At 34.3% G+C, this 26005-nt stretch overlaps 1 protein-coding gene across 1 annotated transcript in view; it reads left to right on the forward strand.

Moving 5' to 3' along the window:
* CCDC178 (coiled-coil domain containing 178) overlaps window positions 1–26005 on the forward strand; it is a 176111-nt gene that overhangs the window by 37402 nt on the left and 112704 nt on the right. The window contains 6 exon segments of the mRNA XM_074897732.1: window positions 4146–4209; window positions 7590–7745; window positions 11079–11192; window positions 15047–15192; window positions 15707–15723; window positions 18654–18800. Of these exon segments, the coding sequence (XP_074753833.1) occupies window positions 4146–4209; window positions 7590–7745; window positions 11079–11192; window positions 15047–15192; window positions 15707–15723; window positions 18654–18800 (644 nt within the window).

Consider the following 26005-nt stretch of genomic DNA (forward strand, 5'->3'; position numbering starts at 1 on the left):
TAAAATGAAAAACATTAATAGTATTTTCCTGGTTATAATATGCTTTGGTATGTTAGACACTTGACATGCTTTCTGCCTTCCTTTTCACCTGCATGCTTGCCAGAGATAAAGGTATGTCCAAGTACCAGCTTCTGCTTCTGAAAAGAGGAGTTATTTGATGTAGTTTAAAACAGAGTCCGTTAAAAAGTTTATAGACCCAAGGTAAAAAATAATGAAACATGACCTAGAGAACTTCAGAGCTGTTTTCACAATGGAGTGAGTCAGCTTTGTGTTTGTTAAGGCCTTTCATAGTGCTGGGTTGTCTTTTCTTGGTTCAAATTTATATTCCTGACAATATCTGAAATTTCACCACATACTTTTGTCCTATAAATTGTTTTTTTTTGGTATAGTATGCTGGTTTAATAGCCATATATTTTAGTATTAAATTTGTTTGACTTTTCTGTCTTGTTTGTATACAAATTTGCCAAGCACCATTTTCTCTGCAATCTCAGTGTTGTGTGCTGAAATATTTACATAAATGGATGTTCAACTTTATGATCAAGGGATTCTACTGAGATTCTTCTCATGGTTTAAGTATTTAAGGGATGCTAAATATTAGTCTAATTAATTAGGATTTTAGAAGGGATTCAGTCAAAGCTCCTGCTTATTTGCCATCCTAGATTATATTTTTGTGTGTCTTAATTTATATTTTCTCTTTAACTATTAAAATTAATTTAGAAGTGATGTATTTTTACAGTTGCATTTTGGATTTTTGACATCCACAGCATTCTGTGATAAGGACTTCCAATAGCTTTGTCATATTTTGTGTGAAAAATTACTTTGTTTCTTTATTTTCTGCTGAGCATATACTCTCTTCATATAATGCCCTGGTTCTTATTTTCAAAGATATATTGGTCAGTCATTCCATATTCAGTTCCTACATGTCAGACATGACTTTATAGGCTTTTATCGTATTCTTTCTCTTTTTCAAGCTTAATTCTCCTAATCTATTAACTTTTTTAATGAATAGAAACTGTCCCATGTCCATCATCCAGTCCTGTGCTTCAATTCTATTAGGGAAAAGAGTGTGCAGTATTCAATAGGTAGATACATCATGGCCATATATAGTGGTATAGAGATGACTTTTGTTTTGTTCTCTATTCCTTTTTTAGTAGTTCTTAACAGTACATTTATTCATCTAAATGGAGTGAAGCATTATATTCTTCACTATCATGTTCCTATTTGATAACTAGCCAGCACAGAGTCCAGCATTGTATAAAGACTTTGCCCTAATGTATAAACATACATTAACCTTCATTGAATTTTGTCCCCTGCAAATAAGAAGTCCAGCGGCTTTCACTAAATCATCTCACAAAATCCCCCATTTTCCATATAGTTTCTGAATACATTGGAAACCACAGGATCCAGTGTGTGTACTTGCAAGACCTCACTGTATCTGGCACTGTGAAAACTGGTGATTTATTTCTATTGTAGGTCTTCTGTCTTTCAATGCATTATAGATTCATGTGAGGACATTTATTCTTAACTCATGGGAAATTAATTAAGGAGTTATTCATATAATACTTTATCAAATAACATTTAGGAGGCCAAGTAGACTATATCACCCAGATACCTTTCCTCTACATACCTAAATCCTTCAGAAGATGGATTAATTTTGAGGCACTGCTTCCCAGTTGTGCTGATTCTTCCCCTATGCATCAAATATTCCTTGTGTCATCTAATTATTTTTTTCAGAGTAATTCATATTATGAGTTTGCTTATTTGGACTTTGCAGGTTTTATTTGGATTTGGGCTTTTCCCCCGTCATATATATTCTGTTTTCTGAGTGTTTCATGGTAAGTCTATCTTTAAGTGCCTCTGATCATCTGTTGGCCTTACATTGTCTCTAGCAGGCTTCCTATCAGATGTGTTTGGATAAGAACTTGTTTTATGTCCCTTGCATGTTTTTCCAAAAGCTCTTACTTAGCTTGCCTGATGGTATTTTTAGATTTAAATGGACAAAGTTCAGGATCTTTTCTGTTTTCCTTTTTTTAGACATAATTTCAAGTTTTGTCTTGCTGCTAATAGCTTCCCTTCTGTTTAGTGGCGTTGATTTTCTTTCTGATATTTCCAAAGCATCTGTCAAAACTTGGCTTGCGTGTGCTTTGCGCTTCCAATATTATATCTGTAATTAATCTTCCTCTGGCTTGCAAGTGTTTTACTTTTAGCTGTTCCTCATAAATATATTTTTATAAATATATAAATATAAATTTTTATATATAAATATAAATTAAATATAACTATATAAATTTTTAATAAAAACCTCTATTTTGTACAAAAATTCATTTTTTAATTTGCCTACTGTGTTACTTTTGGATTTTGTTATTTCTTAAGATCTCTTGGCAAGTCATAGTTAGTGTTAACATCCCAGGCATGTAGTCAGTCAGAAATGTATCTCAAAACTATACCTTTATAGTTAGAGATGGAATTTCATTCTGTAGGTATTCTGGTTTACTTGTTGGCAGAACTTAACTTCTACATGAAGCTGTTACTAGTGGTCCTGCCTTCAGTAATAAGATTGCTTTACAGCACCACTCAGATAGCTTCAGTGCCCTTGTTAATGCCTCCATTCCTGCTATTCTGTCAGCAGCTTTAAGTTAACATTGCCATATTTAGTCTTGATTACCATAAATTAGCAAAAGCATTGTGTTTGTAATAATGTGAAGCATACATATACGCATGAAGATACTCACAGGGAAGGTGACCAGTTGCAAGAGACATTTGCTAGGTAAAAGTTAGTGTGAATGGAGTGCACAGAAGCTAAGATAGTTCTGTACCTAATCAACAGCTGGATAGTGGTGAATTTTGAATATGATCATATAAATAAAGGTGCAATTTGTAGTTGACTGCCTGGTCTCTGCTCTGTGAGAGCAACCACCCTCTGGTGTGTCTGAAAAAAGTGTCAGTCTAACCACCAGCTAAACTGTATCCTTGGGCTACTGAATAGAGTGAAATTATATTCATGCAATAACCAAGTGTTATCATTAGTCATTCAAAATGTTGCTGCGTTTTGGAGAGTATGCCAGATGCCACAGTTTGTCTAATAGTCTCAGGATTTGGATTCAAACACACTATATGCATGTGTGGACAAGGAGATGTGAGGGGGAGGGTAGGTCCATGGGCACGAGTTGTTGCTTGGAGTTACCCTTGGAGCAAATGTATAAATCTTCATCTGGGAAAAAAGACCTTTACTCATTGATTACAGGATGTATTTTCCACATGAACACGGATCTCCATCACTTCTATTTCCTTGAAGTTCCTAATAATTTGGGGGATTTGGGGTCTGAGAATACATGGGGATGTTTGGCACCAGTTTTTGTATTTTCTTATGTACATGGCATCTGGGAGACATTTCTGACCTCTTCATGCAGGAACCTCCCTGTCCAAGTGCTGATGGCATATGCAGTTCCAAAGTGCAGATATGGAGGTGAATGAAACATCTTGAATAGATATATTTCAATAATAGACTTGATTGAGTCATATTTTACTTTGCTATTGGGCATGCTGTGCCTAGTTTTTCTTAAATAATGAGTTTTCCACTTCCTAAATTTGCTTAAAAAGGAAACAGAAAGCCCTAATTAGGGTTTGACTTAGATTGTAGTCAGGTATAGTTATGATGGTCTGCGAATCTGGCATACATTAGAGGTTTTCAAGGTGCAAACTATAATGTGCTGTATAACTGTTATCCTAGACATGAGTACAATAGTCATATAAGAAAGGGCTAAAAGATGTCCAGCTTTTTACTAGAAATTACAAAAAAGTCTCATCATATAAAATATAGAAGGCACTGAGATTTTAAAATTTTGAACATTTTATGCTCAATATTCATTTAAGTAAGCTAGCTCAGCTCCTTCATGTGTTTATTTTAAGCTACCAAAGATAAATTACACTAAATCTAGAAAATATTTTCTTATAGTATGGTCTATATTTATTTACCTCCTGTGCCTGAGACTCTGTTGGAATTTCTGTTTTTAATATAGTTTTATGATACTTGAGAAAAAAATTGGAAGCTATGCTCATCTTTACTGTGAAGTTAGTGTTAAATTTTCATCGCTGTTGTCTATTAACTTGTTTTCTTATATGTTGTATATGGCTTTTTTTCCCCCTAAGAATTCAGAGTGGAATCTTAAAGAAATTCAAGATGAGAAAGGAGTTTGGAAAGTGACTCAGGTAAACATGACAGTAAACATTTTACTTCAACTCTAAATTCTTCTACCTTCTTTTTACTTCCTACCATGAATTAACTTTGAGTACCTTGTGACCAACTCACATAGAAGGCTAATGCGTTTTGCTAAGTAATGATGCCTGCTGTTTAACAACCAGGAAAATTTAAATACTTGTGAAAACATGAAACACTTTATTTGTATTCCAGTTATTCACAATAATTTCCAGTTTGCTTTAAAAGATAAAAAACTTTTAGTAATAATCCGTATATGCAGTGATATAATCTGACTATTTTTCTTCAGTTTCTGTAGAAACTGCAATCATACCCGCACCATGCCTTATATTGCCACATGCTTATGTAAAAATAGGGTGGCCCTAACACCATTTATTTTCTCCTGATGTGAACTTCTAAATTTACACAACACACTTTGGTGTCACATTTTTGATTGTCAAATGTAGCTCTTCAGGACTTCAGTGATGCTTTTCAACCATCCTCAGTCAAATGTTGGTATTTCTTCAGCTTCTCTGACTGAGATCCCAAGTTTGTTATCATCAAAAGGGGTATTCCATCTGTATCCATCCTTTGGCAGATGGATTCCATCAGCTGTCTTCTGCAAGAACATGGATAATGATCATATTCAAACTGTTGTAGTAGCTACCAGGTCTTAAAGCCTCAGGCAAGACACTGAGTGGAAGCTCCAGGACTATTTTTCTGAAGAAGTCCTTAATGTCTGCATTCAGTGTCACCAGATAAGAGGCCTTAAAGTGGGGTTCTCAGAACCAAGCTCTGACTTCTGTCTAAGCAACAACTTTCCAGACATCACTCCTTCATTCACTATGATGCAAGAAAATCAATGTTCCCTTCAAAGTTTCAATCCAGTAACACAGAAGCATTTATGTTACATACGGCCTGGTAGGGTGGGTTGGCCATGGATGGATGCCAGGTGCCCACCAAAGCCACTCTATCACTCCCCTCCTCAGTTGGACAGGGGAGAGAAAATATAATGAAAGGCTGCTGGGTTGAGATAAAGATAGGGAGAGATCATTCACAGACTCAACTTTGGAAAACTAGTTTAAGTTGTTATCAATCAAATCAGAGTGGGGTAATGAGAAATAAAACCAAATCTTAAACCACCTTCCCCTCACCCTTCTCTTATTCCCCTGTAGCCCCCTGCTACCAAAACCTTACCACTCAAAACCCAATACACCTGGCAAAATCACCAGCTGCTGAACTGCCTGTTGGTACTGACCTTACTGTTAGTGGTGCCTGCCCACAAGATAAAGGCAAGTAACAGATTTCCAGCTGCTGTTGTTGGGCACAACCTGTGAGGAGATGGGATACAGTAATAATGCGCCAACCTTGAGACAACACTGGCTGAACCAGATCCCTTGCAAGAGGTAAAAGTGTTGCCTTTTTCTTACATAAAACTAGATAAACAGTACAATTAATCACTTCCTTCTCGTACAAATTCCCTCTAATAACTGGAGAAGATCTCCTGTGATGCATCATTAGCACACCAGTGTATAACCTATCCTGAGAGCCTTTTCACAGTTGGTAAGTGAGTGCCATTGAGATTTATCTCTTCCTTCCTATAAAGGAGACATTCAATACCTCTGGGAAAAATATCTCTACTATTAACACTCCCAGTCTCACCATTATGAGATACAGGATTGTTTGGCTTCATTGCTCCTTCCTGCTCATTCTGAGATGAATACTCACGTGCTGGGAGTGTTCTAGTGTTAGATTCTGATCCAACATCATGTGGGACTGAAAGAACATATCCAAAACTGGAGGGAGGCATTGCAGACTTCTACTGCAAGTCCTTGACTCAGAAACCCCCTTTGGCTCTTCTTGCAATAGTCTCAGAAGAGATTTACTCTGAGAGGTATCAAAGACTTTTTTTCTTTAGAATCAAATGTTGGATTTACTGTGACTGGAAGTCCTGAGATTTCTGTTCCTTTTTTCTTATTTTTTTGAGAGATAAGTGTGAACATTTTTTATTTGCTGCTGAACAGTAACAATCTCCATTTTACTTTTGTTATAAAGCTCTTCCATCCTGTGACTTTGAACTGTGCAAGAACTCAGCAGCCAAATCTAGTATCTACATCTCCCATTTCTAGAAAGACAACCCCTAAGAGAGATCTTGCAGTTCCTGTTTGTCCCAGACTTTAGCAGAAAGTATTGAATGTTCCTCTTCTTCCAAAGGGTATCTCCTAGTGCCATCTGTGTATAAAGCAACAGAGATCCAGAAATGTTGGTTTTCTGAGAAGCTTGTCCACGTACCAACCATTTTGTCACCTGGAACATTATCTGTAACTTTACCTAATATTGTGCCATTCTACAGGAATACAGACATTAGGCTGCATTTCCTACTTGAAACACTCCTAGTAAGGATAACTATGTTTGTAGACTATAATTTAGAACTAGAAAAAGGACTTATTTACCACCTAGTATAATACTTTGAAAAGAACAAGTCCCATGTACGGTGATGTCTTGCCCTCTTTCCCATAAACTTCTTGACTTATTTCACTCTGCTTCTACAGCTGAAAGAAATTCAAAATGATACCAGCTGTGTTCCACTTTATATATATAGACATATGTGTGTGTGTGTGTAAATGTGTATCTCTCAATATCATAACTGAGAGATATAATGAGATAACTCATTAAGTTATATGAATTCAAGTGATGATGAATTTTTAGTATTATAAACTTAAGTGTATGTAAGACCTGTACATTCTAAAGAACACAGGTGATCATACATAATAGTTCTCTATTTTTCTCGTTCTTTATTTCTTTGGGTGGAGGGGAGAAGTCTGGAGTGGATGTATGCTGGACCTTCTATTTCCCAACCTTGAAGGGTGTTAATTTATTTTGCAAATATTTTGTTCCTTTCTGCAGAGTTTTCCTTTTTTCTCTTTTTTTTTTTTTTTTTTTTTTAATCTAGGAACATGCCTATGGTGATTATGTTTCCCATCAGAAAAGATTTTTCAGTCTGACATTAATATTTAGAATTTTAATTCCTTTTTTTTATGGAATTATTTTCTACTGTTTGCTTAAATAGTACTGCAAATTCATTGTCTGCTTCAATGTAATTTTTACATTTCCTAATATTTCTTGCTGATTTCTCCACTGTGTTTGTGTTTGCCAATTTTGCTGGCTATTCAGCTTTTCCTATTCAAATGCTTCTGATATTTGCTGACTTAATGGTCAACTTTTCTTTCATTTTGAAGACATTTTTAATCACCTTATGATGTATTTGTTAACTTCTGGTCTATTCCTGGTGTTTACTTAAGAATATAAATGTTCTTTCAGATTTTGATTTTTCATGTTCTACTTCTGCTTTTGAAATACTGAAAACTAATTCTATATATATTTTAATGAAAAGGCCAGGCTTAAAGCAATATGTGATGAGCTAGAGGAAAAGCAAAAAGAGAAACTCAAGAAAAGAGCAGAAGATATGAAGAAGATAGAGGAGATTGAGAGTCAAATAACTAATCTAGAAACAAAATTTAAAAGAAATATATTTAAAGACAACCATGAGGTAGAAGTAGTAGATTCTGGACCACTCACTAGCATATCTTTTTGTCATTATTAGAAAAAAAATAAGAGGAAACGGAAGTCCTTAGCTCAGAAGAGTTGGATTTTGCAGCTGTGCCATTGTGCTGTTATACAACATAACAAAACACAACATAATTACACCCTTATTTTTTACCTTTCTTGCTTTCTCTATTATAAAAATCTTTCTGTCTCTTAACTTCTGTGGTCCGTTTTCTTACAAAAGGGGATACTGTTTAATACTTGCTTGTTTCCTTTGTACTTCTTTGCTTCCTTACAAGCTGAAGAGAGCAACTAGTGTAGCAGTCATGGGATGCTGGGGATCTTCATCACTTCCCTGTTTTATGGATGATACTGATAAAAAAGTTTTTCCTTTCTCTCATGAAAGGTCTGGTTTGTATAATAAGAAAAAGAAACGGAAGATTTTAATATTAAAAACAGTTCCTCAACCTACTTTAATTGACTTAATTAAGTACGCTCTTCTCTTACAAGCATTTCTTTTGCTTCTGGTAGAACATTCCTACTGTTATAGTATTGACATGTTTTGGTTGGGCCCTCTATCACTGTGAAAGTGTGGCCAAAGAGCCATTTTCCTCCAGTTGTCCAGTGATGACCTAGTAGCCTATTCCCCATATTTGCAGGGTATACTAGTGGTGTTCACCTTCCCTGTGGTCATAACCTTGGGAAATTTTTCCAAAAATAAACCTGCTCAGAAGAGTAACAGGAATATTAACTCAACTTGTATGACTGAGAAACATTTCTTTCAAAATTAGGCTTTCCTCTTTTAGATCTGATGATCTTTTAGATCTCTGAAAGCTTTGCTTATATGGAGTGCTAAAACAGTGGTAATAGAGGGCAGAGGGCCAAGTGGCCAATATGTTATCTACATAAATTACTGTTTGAAAACAAGGTATTACAATGATGGATGCTTTTGAAAAACACCTGATAGTACGTGGATCAGTTGACTAGTAGTCCTACAAACATGAGACCTTAGCTAGGTAGACAATCACTTCCTGAAGTGATGCTGATAATTGTATGTCCCCTGACACCTCAACAAGGATCTGTAGAAACAGATTGTTCTGAAATTATTTGGAAACATTAAAAATCAGAACCATAGTTTAGTGTAAGATGTAATGACTGTACATTATACTGAAGCAAAGCCCTCAAACAGAAGCATTCATTCTTTCTTTTGCAGAACTGTTAGGAATATAATTTATTCACAGATTTATTTATTTTTTTAAATAAGAGCATTTCCATACTTTAACTTTATCCTTTTTGTATGTCTTTTTCTTGAGCAAGTGCTTATTCCTTTTCTTCTTTTGGGAAAGGACTCTGAAAATAACTGGAAACATGGGAAAAATATAAATTTTTTTCAGTCTTCTATCATGAGTGAAACAGTTTGGCTTTCACACTGGTAATTGTACAAATCATCAACACTGAAATGGGGGCTGTCCTATCATTACAGTTAAATTAAGCTTTGCATACTACTCGAAGCCTTTTTTCTGTATTCCACCATGAAATATGTGGAAATTCTTGCAAACAAGTCCTTCAAAATTTGAGCTGCCCCACATTGTATGAATAGGTGGGCATACATTGTTCACTGTAATGAGCAGTTTTACAATCTCAGGGAGGTGTTTGAAGCTTCCCTTTTTTTGACAAGGGAAATAGTGTCTTAGGGAACAGAACTGAACATACAGTAATCGGTGTGAAAGAAGTAATTATTTCTTAAGTGTCTGAAAGAGGAGGGCATTTTCACTGGACCTTACTGCCAGAAAAGAAAAAGAAAAATGTCTTCATTTTTGTTTCCAAATCAATAGGAAACAAGCCTAACTATTCATGGTTTACATCCAGAATTAAGGCAAGAAGTTTTCAATAAGCCCTATACTTGTTATGGAACATTCTCACAATCAAGCAAGATCAACATCTTTTGATTCTATTCAGTTTAGAACAGGATTTTTTTATTTTTGCTCAAAGCCCACATAAAAAGTTGCCTCGGCAAGAATTTTTTTGTTGGAGAATCAGTCTGTAGGTTCATAGTTCTGTTATCCAACTACTAGTAAATAGCTTGTCATGAGAAATTGTCTTCTCCAGTTTTTTAGTGTTACTGTATTTGAAGGGCTCTTGACATAGTCTGTATGTAGCAATACTTCACCATTTTTGGAGGAGAAATGGAGGATGTTGAATAGTTTGAGTTCAGTTAATGGATTATGTGATGATAGTTTATTTTTAGTGCAGGTTTAATAAGTCAAATTGAAAAATTAAAAAAAAAAAAAATTTCCTCTAATAGCTAATAGTATTTTCAAAACAACGCATTAATGGCAGTGACTAATGATGTTAGCCCTTCCCCGACTAAAACTAAGTAGAAACAATGTGACAAAGATCACATCATTAGTTTCCTGGAAACCTAGAGAGGTGTGGTATAAGTTATACATCATGGTCTATAGCTGTGTATTTGCTTCTGGTTTAAAAGCTTGGAAACAGAGTTTGCACAAGCAGATTTGTATGTGAATGATATGCAGAAGTTATTGGTAATTTCAAGGAAGAACTTTCTCATTGATCAAAGGTTTAACTTATTGTTTCAGAACAGAAATATTAATACCTATTTTAATATTCTTTGTCATATAGTCTAAATGGAATGTTAAACTTTTAATAATATAACTATTATACAAGTTATATAAGCATATTTAGTAATGTAAAATTTTACTTATTACATGTATTAATAATAATTTCTGTTATTTAATATTTAGTGCTCACACTAGTGATGCAAATGAAATTAATACAATAGATAAGAACTGTTTTTCTTGAGGTGCTAATTAATAAGAGAGTGGATTAATGAAAAATATAAAAATTATATATCCAAATATTTTCTTTCTTCTTCCTCCTCTTTTTAGGTGTCCTTAGCTGTATTTTTCATGAGTTAGTCATAATAAGTAATAAACATTTATTTTGCCCTTTATGCAAATTCTATGCAAGATATTCCAAATATATACTTTGATTTCAGAACTTTATTAGTAACTTCCTTGGCAGAAAGAAAGTAAAGAAGCATGGGGAGCGGAGTATGCTTTTTTTTTTTTTCTGTAAGATAATAAACACTATATGAAATAGCAGAGATATTTTGTATTTTAAATGTGCATTTTTTCATTCAAAGCATAGAGCATATAAACCTACGTGACAAAAAAGTGGGTATGGAAAAGAAAATATAAATAAGCTTAAAAATTATAACTGTTAAAGTATAATGACTAATATATTTTCTAATTTCTACAGAAGGTAGGACAATAGCTTGAATACTAACACATCTGTTTATGCATGAACTCTCCAGAAGCTCTTCTGTTTGGATCAGAGATTACAAGAGCTAGATAAACAGCAGAAGCAAACTGAAGAACAGCTGGAACAAAAAAGAAGTATTATGCAACAACAATTAAATGATATACAGGTGAATAATTTAATGCTTGTATGGCTTTTCTGAAGTATGTTTAATCCCAAAGGTTAGGCTGTCATTTCTACACAGGTGCCTTGGAACTATATACATACATACAGTGTATATACTATTTTCTATCTCTTGCTTGAACTAACCTATGAGGTCCATAGCCTTCAGATAGCGTAAAGTACAAAGCAGAATTGATACTGGGGTCATTGAGAAGTCCTTTGCTTTCTTCATTTGCTACACTGGCTCAGATTGCTTGAGGGGCTTTAGAAATTCAATGGAGAAAGTCAATAAAGGACGAAAAAGATTCTAGTATAATAGGAAGTGCCTGCTGATTGCATGTTTGCTCAGCAGATGGCATCTTCTTGTAAATGATGGCTTGTATCTGCTGTATCAGTTACTAAACTGTATAATCCACCGAAGGGAATTATTGAATTTCATTATTGAAAACTGTACTTTATATAAACATGGTTATAAGCATTAGAAGAAACAAGCATTTTCTTTCTAAGATTCTGTTTATTGTTTCAATTGCATATTGTATAAAGTTAAGTTCGATATTACAGCATCAAAGATGAGTCATACAGATTTAAAAAAAAAGGAAAATTTTCACGTTGTTCAGGGTAGCTTTCATGAATCCAGTAATTTCTGTTGAAAAACTGAAACTTCCTATATATGACAGAATCTTAAATTAAACATTGGGAAATTCATTTATTCACAGGTTTCTAAATTGACGGGGAAGACAGAGTTTATACATCTCTTCCTGTTAAAGATTGTGCTCTACCAGACTTCAGGTTCACCAATAGATTTTAGAATATGTGGAAATGACTGATGAGTCAGCATACAGATAATCAGTAATTCTACAGTGTTCTGCTGTGCATGTATTTCCTATACTTTATTATTATTTTTAATGCTGCCTTTCCTAGTAACTGTAAATAGCAGTACCTATTAGTTGAGTAATATTTGTGTTGGTGTTCTGGAGGAGTATTAGAGGAGTGTTCTGGGTAAGTGGAATAAAACAATGTACAAAACCAATATTATGAGATCTGTAGAGCTTTGAACTGGTAACAGTACTTGGATATCTTAAATGTTGTGTTCTTAGAGCCTGATACAGTTCCTCAGTCATAGCAAAGCTTTGTAAAAGGAGGGCTTTATAAAAGGGGCTGTCTTATTTTTAATAAAAACACGTATTTCTACCTGTGCAGGCTCACACTATATGACTCTGTTAATTATGTTTTATGATTTTAAAGGAAAAGTTAAGTTATAGTCAGAGTTTGTAGTGCTCTCCCATGATTAAGACATTGCCTTGTTTAAAGCTTGTCCAGTGTGGAGCTTAAATGATGTTGTGGAAGAAATGCTTATGACTCTATACTACTCATAGTAGTATAGAGTCTCCAACTTCCAACTGATCAAGCAGTTTACCCAATCCTTCATAATTTACCTGTGTTAGGACAAGATGAATCACATCCTGGAGTCTTCTGCACCTCACACTTGAATCTGAAGTGACTTACGTTTGGTCTGCTGACATTTAAATGTCTAAATACTAGATACCTAGATAAGAGCATATGAATTCTACCCCATAATACACCAGTAGCCTTGGTCAGCAGCTAAGAATAATAGAAAATACTGTTCATGTATTGGAGAGCTGAATGACCAAGGGACTCATTTGACTTAAGCAGGATACTGGGCTGTTACCCACTACAGCAGGCCATGAGGAGCAGATATTCAGTATATCGATATTTGGATCACACAATGTAGAATATCTCACTATTTTTGTTTGTTTGTTCTAAAACCTGATTGCAAATTCTCTGTCTTCTATAATAGGTACCAGATTGCACTGACTCAATGGCTAGTATTCCATATGCTTGGAAGCCAACATTTTCAGGTTTTATTTGTCTCGGTTAAAAAGTCCTGAAGAAAGTACAGGAAGCAAAAGAGACAAAATTCTTACCCATTGGCAGTTTTGTTCTAACACAGCTCGTATGTGAACCTGACTCTTTGGTAAAAAACATGCCATGGCTTCGTATTTATATCTGGCCCTGATATCTTAATCATCTTAGATTTCATTATTTGTAAAGTTTAAGGCCAGGACCTCTTGTATATAATGGGCTGCTTCTCCAAGTTTTCCTGGTATTGAGCCTAAAACTAATAATTTGAGACTCTCTATGGGCAGTTCAGTTGCAAAGGCATTTGCATTAATTACGCTACCTTCATTTTCTTTCTAATGATTCTGTGTTCCTGTAAGAAACCTGAAATTTCCATCTAATCCTATATGGAGATATATATATATATCTCAATATCATACTTTTACAAATTTCAGAGGCCTTAAAAATGTCATGTTCTTGTGGTACCTTGCACAAGATATGTGCCCTTCATATCTGTGCTAACATCTGTTACAAAAGATTTGATTCCTCTTTTTTTTCACAACTACCTTTTAGGTACACCTCTAAGAAGCACTTCTTTCATAAGGAAAAAGATCATTAGACTATGCACCAGGCTACTGCTTCAGAAAAATGGGGCAGTATCTAAAGAAGAAATTTTAAAAATACTGATCTTTATTTGAATACCATGATTCATTCTTTGCCTACTGAACTGTGAGGTCTTGAAATTTGGTATTTATACATGTGTGCACTTAAATCATATGTGTATATGCGTATATTTGTATATATATAAGGATAATCAAAAGGTATTTTCCTCCCTCTTAATTTAACCCATTTACATAGCTGCTTACAGCCCATTAGTACAGGTTACAAAATCTAATGCAGCAAGACCACTTTAGAAGTATCATCCAAATAGAAGACTCCCACCTGTTTATTACTATTGAACTGCTACAGATATTTACCTTGTTCATTGTGGGGAAGCTGCATCTTTGTTCACCAGATACTGTTGGTTTTGAAAGTGGAGTTTCCTCGTGTCATGAATCTTTACATTTTTTGGGTCCTGTGACTGTCAGTCACTTTTGGTATGAAAAAGACACTGCAATTTAATCTTCTGTAGAACAGAAAGTTTAGTGAAAACATGTTTTAATTTAAAGGTTTTTCGCAGCTTAACATCAACGTCTCTTTGAGTAGTCTACTTGTAGCTGAGGAAAGTAGGCAGGAGTTCAGGAATCATCCTCTGTGCTTTAATCCTTCACTGTCTGGAGTACAGGACAACTATGTTATGAAAAACTCGACATCTAAAAGAGGATAACTCCCAGTTTAGAAACCAAATTAAAAATACCAGTTTTTAGAGATAACGAGTAAGCTGTATACCCCTGGAAAAATGCCAACTAAAAATACTGACCTAAAAGTCAAGTTTTTTAGGTATCTGTCTAGAACAGTATTATATTTTGTAAATATTTTGATGATCTAGCAATAAAAGCTGCCAGTTAAGATGCTGACTCTGCATACACTGAAATAAATAGGCCCAGACTTAGATCATATGTGAAAATTGTTACTTTTCGCTGTCATTAATAAAGCTTTTGCTGTGCAAGCCAGTGCTTATTTGCAAAACTTCTATGTATGAGCGCAAAAATAAAAGAGGATACATACTTTATGAAGACTGTGGCCTACAAACATGCATACATCTGTATACAAAATAGGCAACTGCAAATATACAAGTGCCATAATAAAATTTGTGGATATATAGTAGAAGAATTGTGCAACAAGTTGGAGAACTATAACTGGATGTGCAAAGTCATGCTCTTACATAACTGCTGTTCTTCCATTTGCACTAAGTGCTTCAACTTCCACTTCTGAAAGAAGTTCTTTTTCTTTGGGTGTACAATTTCATTAATTGTTACCCATAATCATGTGCTTAAAATACAGTATTTGGAAATCTAGCCCTACCTAATTTACATGCTATGTATTTGTTTTAATTCTCAGGAAAATATTTCATTTGTTTCCACTCAAATTGCTGGAAACTCTCACACTATGAAAAATTTTAAAAATGAACTTAAAGAATTAAATGAATTATGGAACACAAAGCAAATACAGATGGAAAATACAGAAAAATCTTTCACTGATTTGCGGTAAGACCTACCTATTAGATGAATTTTAAAACATAGTTTATTACGTTTACTAAAGTAATTTAGTAACTTTATTGCTATTACTAAAGGTAGCTTTATTATTTTACAGAATTATTTCTAGGGACTATAATGTACTCTTTATCAATAATTTGAGAGTATTTTTGTCTGATCACTGCTTGTAGCTTTAAAGCATCTGTAGGAGTTATTAATGATAAATTGTCTACCTAACAAATTGAATTTCAGGCATCAGAATTACTTTTGGAAATCTGGTAATATTCATGGTCAGTTGCATCCTTAATTAATGGAGGTTTCCACGCACTCTGTGTTTTCTCCAGTTTAAGTGTGGACCTACACTTACTGTGACTGATGAGTCCTGAAAATAGTCTCAAAGGGCTCTATCCAACTGATAATGCAGGCTGCCTTCTAGGCCACACAAGCCTTGGAGGGCTGTATATGCTGATTGCACAGCAGGCTTACTCTTCAAGGATAAAGGTGAACCTGCTGTGCAATGTCAAAGAGAAAACAGCTTGGATTGTTGAATTGTACAGGATGTCTAAATAGTGAAAAAGTGATCCTTGCATCATTTCCGTGATCTCATTCACTTACGTACTGTCAGTGTTGAAAGATCTCTAAGAGATTATTCCATAAAATTCTAGACTGAGGAAAAAATATTCTTTTTTCCAATGTAAAAGTGTTAGCTGAATATATAGGACTGGATAAGGGTTTTTTTCCAACTCTTGATTCAAACAGAATGATTCAGAGGGACCCAATGTGCGGTGGAACTTACTGAACTTCAAGAACAGAAGGCATCTTTCCATGACTGAAAATCTGTTCTTGTTTTCCACAGCTCTTTAGCCAGTAGTCAGTAGTTTCATATCAGCGACATATTGTATTCAGACTTGGAGAAGAAAGGGATAATATCAACAAAAAGTGGCACTGAAAGTTTATTCCAGCAATTAATTGTTTCTACATAGCTAAGAAGTCCATCTGTTTCAGAGGAACTTTCTTGCAAATTGTCCAAATTCTAGATCTCAAATAGGTAGTAATGAAATCTTTGAATTTTTCTTGAGAACATGCTTTTAGCAATCCCATCTAATAGAAAGAACTGTAAAGTCAAAAGAAGTCCAAACACACACCCCCACCCCCAACTTCCAAATTATGCATCCCAAAGGCTATTATTTCTTTTTGTCGTTCTCTGAACACAGAAGGTACAGCACCCGGGAATTTCTTTGTCATGTGACTTGCTGAAAACAGGCAGCATGCTTATGCCTTCTGGTTGTCAGGGCATTCAGCTTCTCTGTGCTTGAGGTTCAGAGGAGAAGAGTTGGGTTGTTGGTGTTTTTTCATTGCTTGCTGCTTTTCATTAATGAAGATTAATGGTGACAATATTCAGAAAAAAAGTTTCTTTCAGGCTAATCTACTTTCTTCTGTTAATATTTCCAATAATCTGACATATCACATGGAATTTCATCAGTCTATTTTAAGAAAGTCTGCTCTAGCCATTTCCTGTTATATTTTGTTATGCGTATAGTTCACTACCAAATATAGTTGTCTATTTGAACGGGTTTTCCTTCTTTTTCTAAGAGTGCTCATACCTGCCTGACTTGATAGGGAAGCTGAGAATAAAAGATTAACTGATTTTATTTTTATTTTTGTCTATTATTTCCATTTTTTTTTTTACATGTCATGGGGCTAATTCTAGAGTCTCTACTTCTGCTTTCAGTCTTCACTGTTGACCTTTTACAGGTACTTCCTAGCATTTTTCTCTGAATTACACCTCCTTGACTTATTATTGCTTGCCATTAATGCAATAAAACCCCTAAATAATAGCTACTAGAGTGAAATAGAAACATTGACACGATGTTAACAAAAGTAATTTGAAATAAATACTTTTTCCACAATAAAACTGACTATGAAACTGAAGTCTACTGCAAAACTTAGCTGAACTTGTTGACCAAGGTAAAATTATATGCCATAGGTATCCCATCTAGAAACAGTCTTATGCCAATGACTTTTGAAAAATTGTTTTCACACTCTTGGAAGACAAAAATCATATCTTCATATCTGAAGTTAAGGATGAACATGAAATATATTCACTCAAATTTTTTTATCTCAGTGGAGTTTCGTGCTAATTAAATTAGAAGAATGATGAACAAATACTGGGAATTTAAGGTTGGTGTGAGCAGCATCCTTGCTTGGATTTGAGCCCACACAATTTGTATGCATCAGTTCACATACGGTGTGCCTACCACCAGCAAGAAGGAAATAAGGGCAGGAAGGACATTAAGGGGGTGTACTGGAGATTAGGTAGACCGGAAGGGTGTTTCAGTGAAAAGGAACTCTAGGTAATTTCTGATGGATCCCTTAGCCTCTTTGGAGAGGTTTTTGTAGACATTGATACAGAGGAGGCCTTAAATGCTTTATTTTCTGCAAAGGGCTTGTTCTGCAGGGTCTCAGAAGAGACTGTGAGGAGAATCTTGTGACCCCAGAATTTAGAACTAAATTCTAAAACTCCTAAATACATCTGTTCTGTCATGTGTCAACTAATCAATAAGGATAAAAGCTTATTATTGGTCCCAGCTGTTCCTAGCTTGATAGCATAAATGGCTCCCGAGCGGTCAGCATAATCTTTACATGACAGATTTTTCCCTTTATCAGATGGTTTGTTTTAAAATTTCAAAATATTTTATTTTATTGTTAAAATAACATTAAGTTTACACAACAAAACCTTAAATTTAGAAAAAATAGACAAACTTGTATCTTCAATTTCCTTTTTTATGTGCACATTGTGATACATCCTTTATGATGCAGCCAACTGTTTCATAACCTAAACTAGAGCACTGTAGGTAATCTGTAGAAAATCAGTTATAAATACCATTTTTTTTCTTTTTTTTTAAATATGCTTCTGTCCAAAAGTAACAGAAATACAGACCCTGAGAGGACAGAATGTTATTACAAAGTGCAAACCTCTGAAAATTGCTTAACTTTACATATATCATATGGACAGAGACAGAAACAAAATATTACACAAATAGTGTAAAGCACCCACTTCCAGTCTCAATAAATAATGTTACCCAATGTAGCACTGGTCATGGGCTCATTCTGTGTATCAGAATATAATTTCTTGAGCAGATACTTTACATGTGGGAGTGAGCCAGTCCATTCTTTAGAAAGTTGTTTTAAAATTGCAAGCTGTTTTTTAAAACTGTGGAAGTTATGTATCTCAATAGACTCGTTGGATATGGACTGATAGGCAGAGTGTCTTTAAGTGGTCTAAACATTCATGATAAGCTCCATCATATAGCTCTTTGATTTTTTTAAAGGGTATCATTATTTGCAAGAAGACACTATTTTATCTATTATAAAATTGAACATTAAACATTTAAGTAAAGACTAAAAAACAGTATAGCAGAATAACTTGATTACTTCATTGTATTTTTTTTATTTCAAAGGAAAAATTTAAGTGATGTTTAAGCAGCAAAGTGTTCAGATGGTATTTAGTCATCTCCAAGATGAGCTAGCAGAATATGAGAAAAGGTTGAAACAGGAAGAAAAAACATATGGAGAATTACTACAGATTAGAAAGAAAATACTGAAAGATTCGGAATTGAGTATTATCAGAGCTGGTCATCTTTATGTGAGAAGCAAAAAATTATTTGATTAGTTCTGGCTCCTTTTAGGTCTAAAAAGGATACAGTTTTATCAAAAGTTTGAAATAAGTAGTATCTTCTTGTCCATATGCAAGTATTTCCAGTCAAATAAATTGCTAATTTTCTGTAGTAGACTTCTTTATTTCTGTGAATAAAGAAGTAATTCCAGGAAAATTATAAAATTGTTCATTTGCTTTGGCACTTTTAATTCTTCATTAATGCTTAGGGCTGTTGTATACTTCTCCCTATTTTCTCTTGTTTTGATTTGTGCATGCCTGTGAAAAAGAAAAGACAAGGCATCACTTCTGCTACCTTGAAAAATCTTTTTCTCCTTTTCACCAAGTGCTCAGAAACAAATACATCTCAGATAATTTTGACTAAGATCAGCATCAATAAGTTTCCATTCCTTTTTAATCACTGAAGTACAAGGATGGTGCTCAGTGCATGCAATCTTCTTGATAGTGCAGCAGTCAAACTTCAGTCTTTTGGATAAAGCTGTTCCTGAACGATTAGGAAATACTCCTTAACATGACCATCATCTGGATCTTAGATGCTATGGTTGATACCAGGTAGATGGGAGCTAGAGTCTGTGTAGATGCAACTGAGGTATCAGAGCTATCTGCGATAGAAATATAAAATACACAGTGGTAAAAACCCACAGAATCTTCAGAGAAATCAGATGTGAGTACAATTCTCTAAGTTCTTTTCTATATTATTTCCATATTTAAACTTTTTTCCTAAGAAAATGGATAATTGCCTAATTCCTTGTGCATATTTTTCTGTGTATTTACATGAAAATGATAATATTAAAAAGTTTCTCTTTTGGGGACACATTCCCAGATTAAGATATTTACAATTATAGCTGTATTAAAAATGGTTAAAATACTTACTTTTGATCTTGTGTTCTTTACTTTTATGCCCATCATATACTTTTCTCAGCTTAGAATAATTTAGTTTAGATTCTTTAGACAAAGTCAGCTACTCAATTACTTTAGTATTCTCTTTAGTATTCACTTTTACTTCCTATTTCCAAAGTGTTCATTTTTTTGTTTTCACAAAATCTGTACTTATTCGGGTATGAAAGAAAGGGAAATAGCAACAATTAGAACATGTTTTTTAAAAAAACAGAGATTGCTACTTTATTACTTTTTACAAGGTACTAACCCTTTCAAAATACCGTATTTGTTTCCTTGTGTTAAATTAATTCTGAGGTCAGAAATACTTGCTGTCAACTACGTTGACTTGCTTGTCATCACCTTAACTTCAAAAATAACTGTAAGGTTAATTTGGTGAGGTACCTTTTTTATCTCCTCTAGGACAGCAAGATTTGTTTTCCTAATGTGTCCTGTTTCATCCTGTCTCATTTCTTCTCCCATCTCCTTTACACATTGAGTTATGGGTATTCCCTGAAGTACAGAGTTCTTAACAGTATTTCATTATTAAATTAATGTTTGAGTTATGAGATTATGCCAAGCTTTTGGTGGTTAAATGTAAGTAGAAATATGCTGCATGCTTGAGAGCCTGTTTTAGTTTTTACAGGAACACACTGCTGGTCTCTGTGATGACAACTCTCCTCCATCTAGGTCTACAGCTGGAATGAAGGTATATACTGTCACCCTTTGAATATTAACTTTGTTATTGCCTAGTCATTTTTATGTCATTGTTTTTCTGGAAAATACAGGGAAAAAAGCATTTATTAAGTCCCAAACCCCACTGATGATGAAATTTTTTTAAAAAATTAAGAAATGAAAAATATAATATGTTCTAAATGTTTATGTTACATCAGAAAGGTCTCTCTTTCTCTGCTTGCTCACATCAAATTAATTTACTCTTTCTTTCTGACTAGTCAGGAAAGACTAAACTGGTGGTAGTAACACCAGCAAAGCCAAATATTCCTTCAGTACCTTATGGACAATCAAAAAATTTCAGCAGGGTATTCAGTTTGTTACCCATCAGAAATGGGCAGAAGGCCTAGTACCAGTGAGTGGAGACAGTTTTTGAGGGCACTGGAACTAGGATTTACAGGCAGGCTCTTCAAGGAAGCTATCTGTGATTTATGGAAGTTGCGCCATAGCTTTTAGGGTGACCAGTGTGGCTCTCTAGAAAAGGCCACTTGGACAGCTTTCAGAAGTTTTTCTTGACATTAAAAAGTCAAATTGTCAACCTTGCTTTGGTATGGGATGGTAAAGATTAATTTTCTCTTTTAATCAGAGTTGAATGAAAAAGCATTTCAATTCTGATTTTTGAATTGAACAATGTCCGTAAATGTCCTGACTTCAGGTAATGTGGTATAATGATTATGAGGCTTTGTCACCCAGGGTCTGGAGATGAAAGCTGGTTTACTGAAGTAGTAATGGAGCATACATGTTAGACCAGTTTTCACAGTCTGCCTCTCTGAGTCTGAAGCTGGGTTCAATCCCTAACTGATATATAATTCAATAGGAATAAACTAAGCATATCTTTAAGGTAAGAGATGAGTGGCTGAAAAAGTAGTTCTCACAGAATTAACTCCCCATTGGGAGAAAATATGAAAAAAGCAATGCCCTAGCTTCTGGAGTAAAGGAAGTGGTTCAAGAGGTTCTGATCTAGGGTTTCTAGAAATTCTAGTGAGATATTATACTGAATGAGAACTGCCTGTCTTGATACTTAAAAAAAAATTAGAATACTTTGTTTCAAGTGTTACGAAGTACAAAAACTAGAAGGGCATGTTTCCTATATAGGCTCTGAATATATATGGTAATGTCACACATATTCATAGCTAAGGTAAAAACAAAACCTCAAATAAATCAACATAAATTGTATCTTTTAGTTTAGGAGAAGTGCTGTTAGATGCTTTGGTTGATTCAAGCAACTCAACATAAGTTGTATCTTTTAGTTTAGGAGAAGGGCTGTTAGATGCTTTGATTGACTCTGAAAATGGAAAGTTAATTCATTGTTCAAGCTACTTAAGGAGAAATGCAGATGTACATGTCAACACAAAAAGTTAGAGGTGCACAGCTAGCAATATGGTTTGGAGGTTAGGATTATCAAGCATCTTCATTATCACATTTTACGATGGACAAGTATGAGCTGTTATATCTTATGCAGAAGAGAATGATGCAGTAATAAATGGAAAGACCAGTGAGATTGAAAATCTCATCCTGAAATCTATGAAAAGATCCAATAAAATGTCCTTTTTGTGGTGACTTGTAGATTTTTTTTTTTTTCCTAATGCTAAGTAAAAGCCAGTCAGTGAGAACAAGAGGAAGGAAAAACTTTTTGCTAAGAAAAAAAGGTTTGAATGGCTTGACAGAAAGGGGATAGAGAGTGACATCTTTATTCAAGTAAGAGGGCCTTCTTTTCTGGAGGCTAGATGGGACTGTTAAATCTGTAAAGGAAACTAAACAAATCTCTTATCAAGAGATAAACTGGCTAGAAGCTTGGCGAGAAAACTAGGGACACTTGTTGTCATTATCATGAAGGCAAATACCAAACCATAAAGAATGGTCCTGATATGGGAGAATCTGCATAAGAAACTAGTGGCTTCAGCACAGATCCAGACAGAGGAAGAAATTTTGTGGGGCTACTCTTGTGGTGTACTGAGGGATATAAACCATCTATTAATGGTCAGGACTGATCAGGATGCAAAGCTGAAGAGTCTGTGTGCCTGGTTCTTGCAGGAACACACATCATGTAATTTGGCTGGAGAGCCGAGTCACTGATTTGCAGACCTTCTAGATTCTGTCTTCTCACAGGAGAAGGGGCTGCCAGGTGCTAAGACTGTGACACATGAATGTAACAAGTGTCACAGCTAAATACAAGGTGTGACTTTTGTTTTACTAACATGTATGCTACTAAATGTGGGGAAATTTACATGTATAATGGTGAAGGTATACCTTATAGTCACATTTTATCACTGTGGTATTTGTAACTACTCTCATAGCATCTCATTACCTTATGTTCTACAGAGACAGTACAGTCCCCAAACTATCATATTGCCATTTGGCTCAGCGCTGATATGTGCTGTATTAAACACACAGATAAGAATTCTTGACATAACAATTCATAATGAGTGTTGGATCACGTTCAGAATGATTATGTTGTGCCTTGTTTTCTTAACCTCAAAACAAGCCTGCTTGCTCTTATTTTCTGCTGCTAATGTGATTATTGTACTTTCAATTAAAGGAACTGTAAAAATGATTACTGTGTTGTTTGAAGTTTGAGCAAGACATTTTGAATGACCAAAACATTCTTGAAATGTGAAAATTTATCCTCATTAGTATTTTCTATTGCACATATGATAATATATTTCTGAAGTGCAGGTATATAAATCTTTAAATTCAGACATATGTATATATAGACTTGTACTTTTGATAAATACATTAAATGCTGTTTCCCAAAGCATTAACAGATATACTGATATTTTTACTTTCTTTTTGCTTTGAAATAGTAGTAATATCATGACTGCCTAATTTTATTGTAATTAACATTAGTCGTCTGCTAAAAAACCCTCACCTCCCAATAATGTTTCTAGATTTTCTGTGAATTTATTTGACTGTTGCATGATACTGGAAAAAAAATAGTAATAAATCAATATTTCTTTAGCACTGTACCTTAAAATTGCACCAAAGTCAACAATGTTTCTTCTAAAACTGAGAATTTCTCAGATATATAAAAGAACATTTGGAAATTCCTTTAATAGAATAACAATATTGTCTCCTTATCACAATGCAGAGAGTTTAAAAGAGGGGGAATATACTTTTTAAAAAAATAGTTTACATTTTATAGATACTAAAATAAGTTTTGGATTAGTTATTATTAAAAAAATATTTAGTCTACAAAACTTTGGTCAGAACGTTTTTACCTTAACTTAAATGCTTTTCATTTTAAAACAAATCAGCATGTACCTATGAGCACATTCTTTATTACAGAAAAGCGTTTTCCATCTGGGGAATGATATATCAGAAAATTCATGTCCAGTTCTAACAACTAGTCATGATATGTTCTTTCATCAGATATGTATAATATCTGATAATATCAATATCAGATAATATCAGATATTGAGAGTATTACTAATTAAATAATTTACAAAATGGCATATTTCAATAGGGATTGTTATAGAAATATGATAATATACTGCTGGAAGCTGAATTAGGAAATAAGAAAAAACGAAGCTAGATTCAGGAGGTCTGTTTATCATCGTGGTATTAGGTTAAATCCACTGGGTGTCTTTTATCATTTATTATTCATCTGTTTAGGTTATCTTTCTTCTAGTCATTCTTTTCAGTCTTGCTGCGCTAATACCTTCAGAGCATTTTCCATCTCTTACTTTCACAAAATACTGTTAATCAATATTAATGTTACTGAAAAGCTTTGTTACAGCATACCCATGTAAACACAAGAGTTACATTTGAAGATATATGACAAAAGAGGATTTTTTCAAAAGCTAGAGAGCCGTTGCTCCCTTTAGGCTATTTCGTGTGAGTGTGGGGTAAGGATAACAAATAGTCTGGCTATAAAATTGTCTTTAATTAGTTGACTCAGTGGCTTCCAACAGTGTGCTACACTGGTATGTGGGACTCCCATGTTACAAGATAGACTTTTGCATCTTACTCCATGCTCCTGGGTAGTATTAGCGTATCGACTTACATGCTGTCCTGTGGGAAGTGCTGGCAATATTACCCAAATAACTATCCCACTGATTTTATTGGCTCATAGGGAAGTCATATACCTTTCCTTCTGAGGAATATGCATAGCTAGAGGTTGGGTGCCATGACAGTAATAATACTCTGAGTGAAAATCAAATGGATGTAAAAGTGGAAGGTTATTAAAAATTTTAAAGGATAGTTTTATGTTTCTTCATTGAAAAACAATCCATATGCATGATAATTAAAAGCAAATTAACCCTTGCTGCATTTTAAACAGCATCAATGAGAACTATTGTAATGGTCTAAGATTTTTTTTTTTTTAACTGAAACATTTATTAATTATTCTTTCTACAAACACAAAGGCTCTTTCTAAGACTGCAAATCAGTTTTGTTGATAATTTCTTCACTCATACTATTTCAAAAATATTTTGATTTTTGCCAAGGGTGCTGTTCTAATTTGGAAGAAATTATTTTCTGCATTTTCTATTATACATGCGTGAATTAAAATAAAATTTCCCACAATTCGTTTTCACGTTATCTAAAATCTAGTGCAAGTCTGAAACATGCATATCGAAAAATCCTAATTAATGCCTGAAAGTGCAATTGCATGGAATATTAGGAGGATGTGTGTAGGCTTGGGGCCTGAAGAATTAAGTGAGAAATTTCAGACATGGGACACTACATTTTGCTAAGATACAGTTTGCAGTCCTAGAATTCTATTCACATCTTTTCTTATGTCTTCTTTTTCCCCATAATGACACACATTTCAAAATATGGTAATAGGTGCTAGATGGTATTTGGTTTATGATGTCTTAAGTGTCTGTACTACTTTATTTTCTTAAGATGAAGTAAACATTTGTAAACATATGGCCGTAAGTTCATAAAATTACTTTTTAAATTTTCAGTTGAAGTAACTGAAAAAACAGTACAAGTATACCAACTCTTATCAGTTAAAAAATGGTGGACTGTTTTTGTTGTCCTGCAATCTAGATGTCCCTGCTGATAAAATACAGTATCTGTTGTTAAGCAACCCACAAGGCATGCCATGTCTCAAAAGCAGTGAAAGCAAGTGTTGAGATTTTTATATTTAGGTATGGTTCCTTTTTGTGCTTCAATTTAACTGGCACCTTAGAACTAGTGCTGTGGTAGTTAAGCTTCCATCTGGTTTGAGGGCAAGATATTGGTCTTTTGAATACTCTTTTTGTACTCAACAATTACATATGCGAATTTTTCCTCATGTGCTTGCATGAAAAAGGATCAGCATGTACTCCTAGAGGACTTTTGGAACACAGTCTTTCTTTCTGGGCTTAGTTAATTCTAAGGACATTCAGGTGACTGGTTTGTGCTGATAGAATGTGTCAGTGCAAGGAAGCCATGAGATAGTCTTTAATGTTACACGGATGTAGTAATTTATGGCAAATATAAAATTCTCCTCTGTTGTATGAAATCTGATGTATGCCCTTCATGATGTATATGTATAGTGCAGTATTGAGAAGGTATCATTTATTACTTAACATGATCGAGCTAGGCTGTGAGACT

The sequence above is a fragment of the Athene noctua genome, chromosome 2, assembly GCF_965140245.1.
Source record: "Athene noctua chromosome 2, bAthNoc1.hap1.1, whole genome shotgun sequence".
Taxonomy (NCBI): Eukaryota; Metazoa; Chordata; class Aves; order Strigiformes; family Strigidae; genus Athene; species Athene noctua.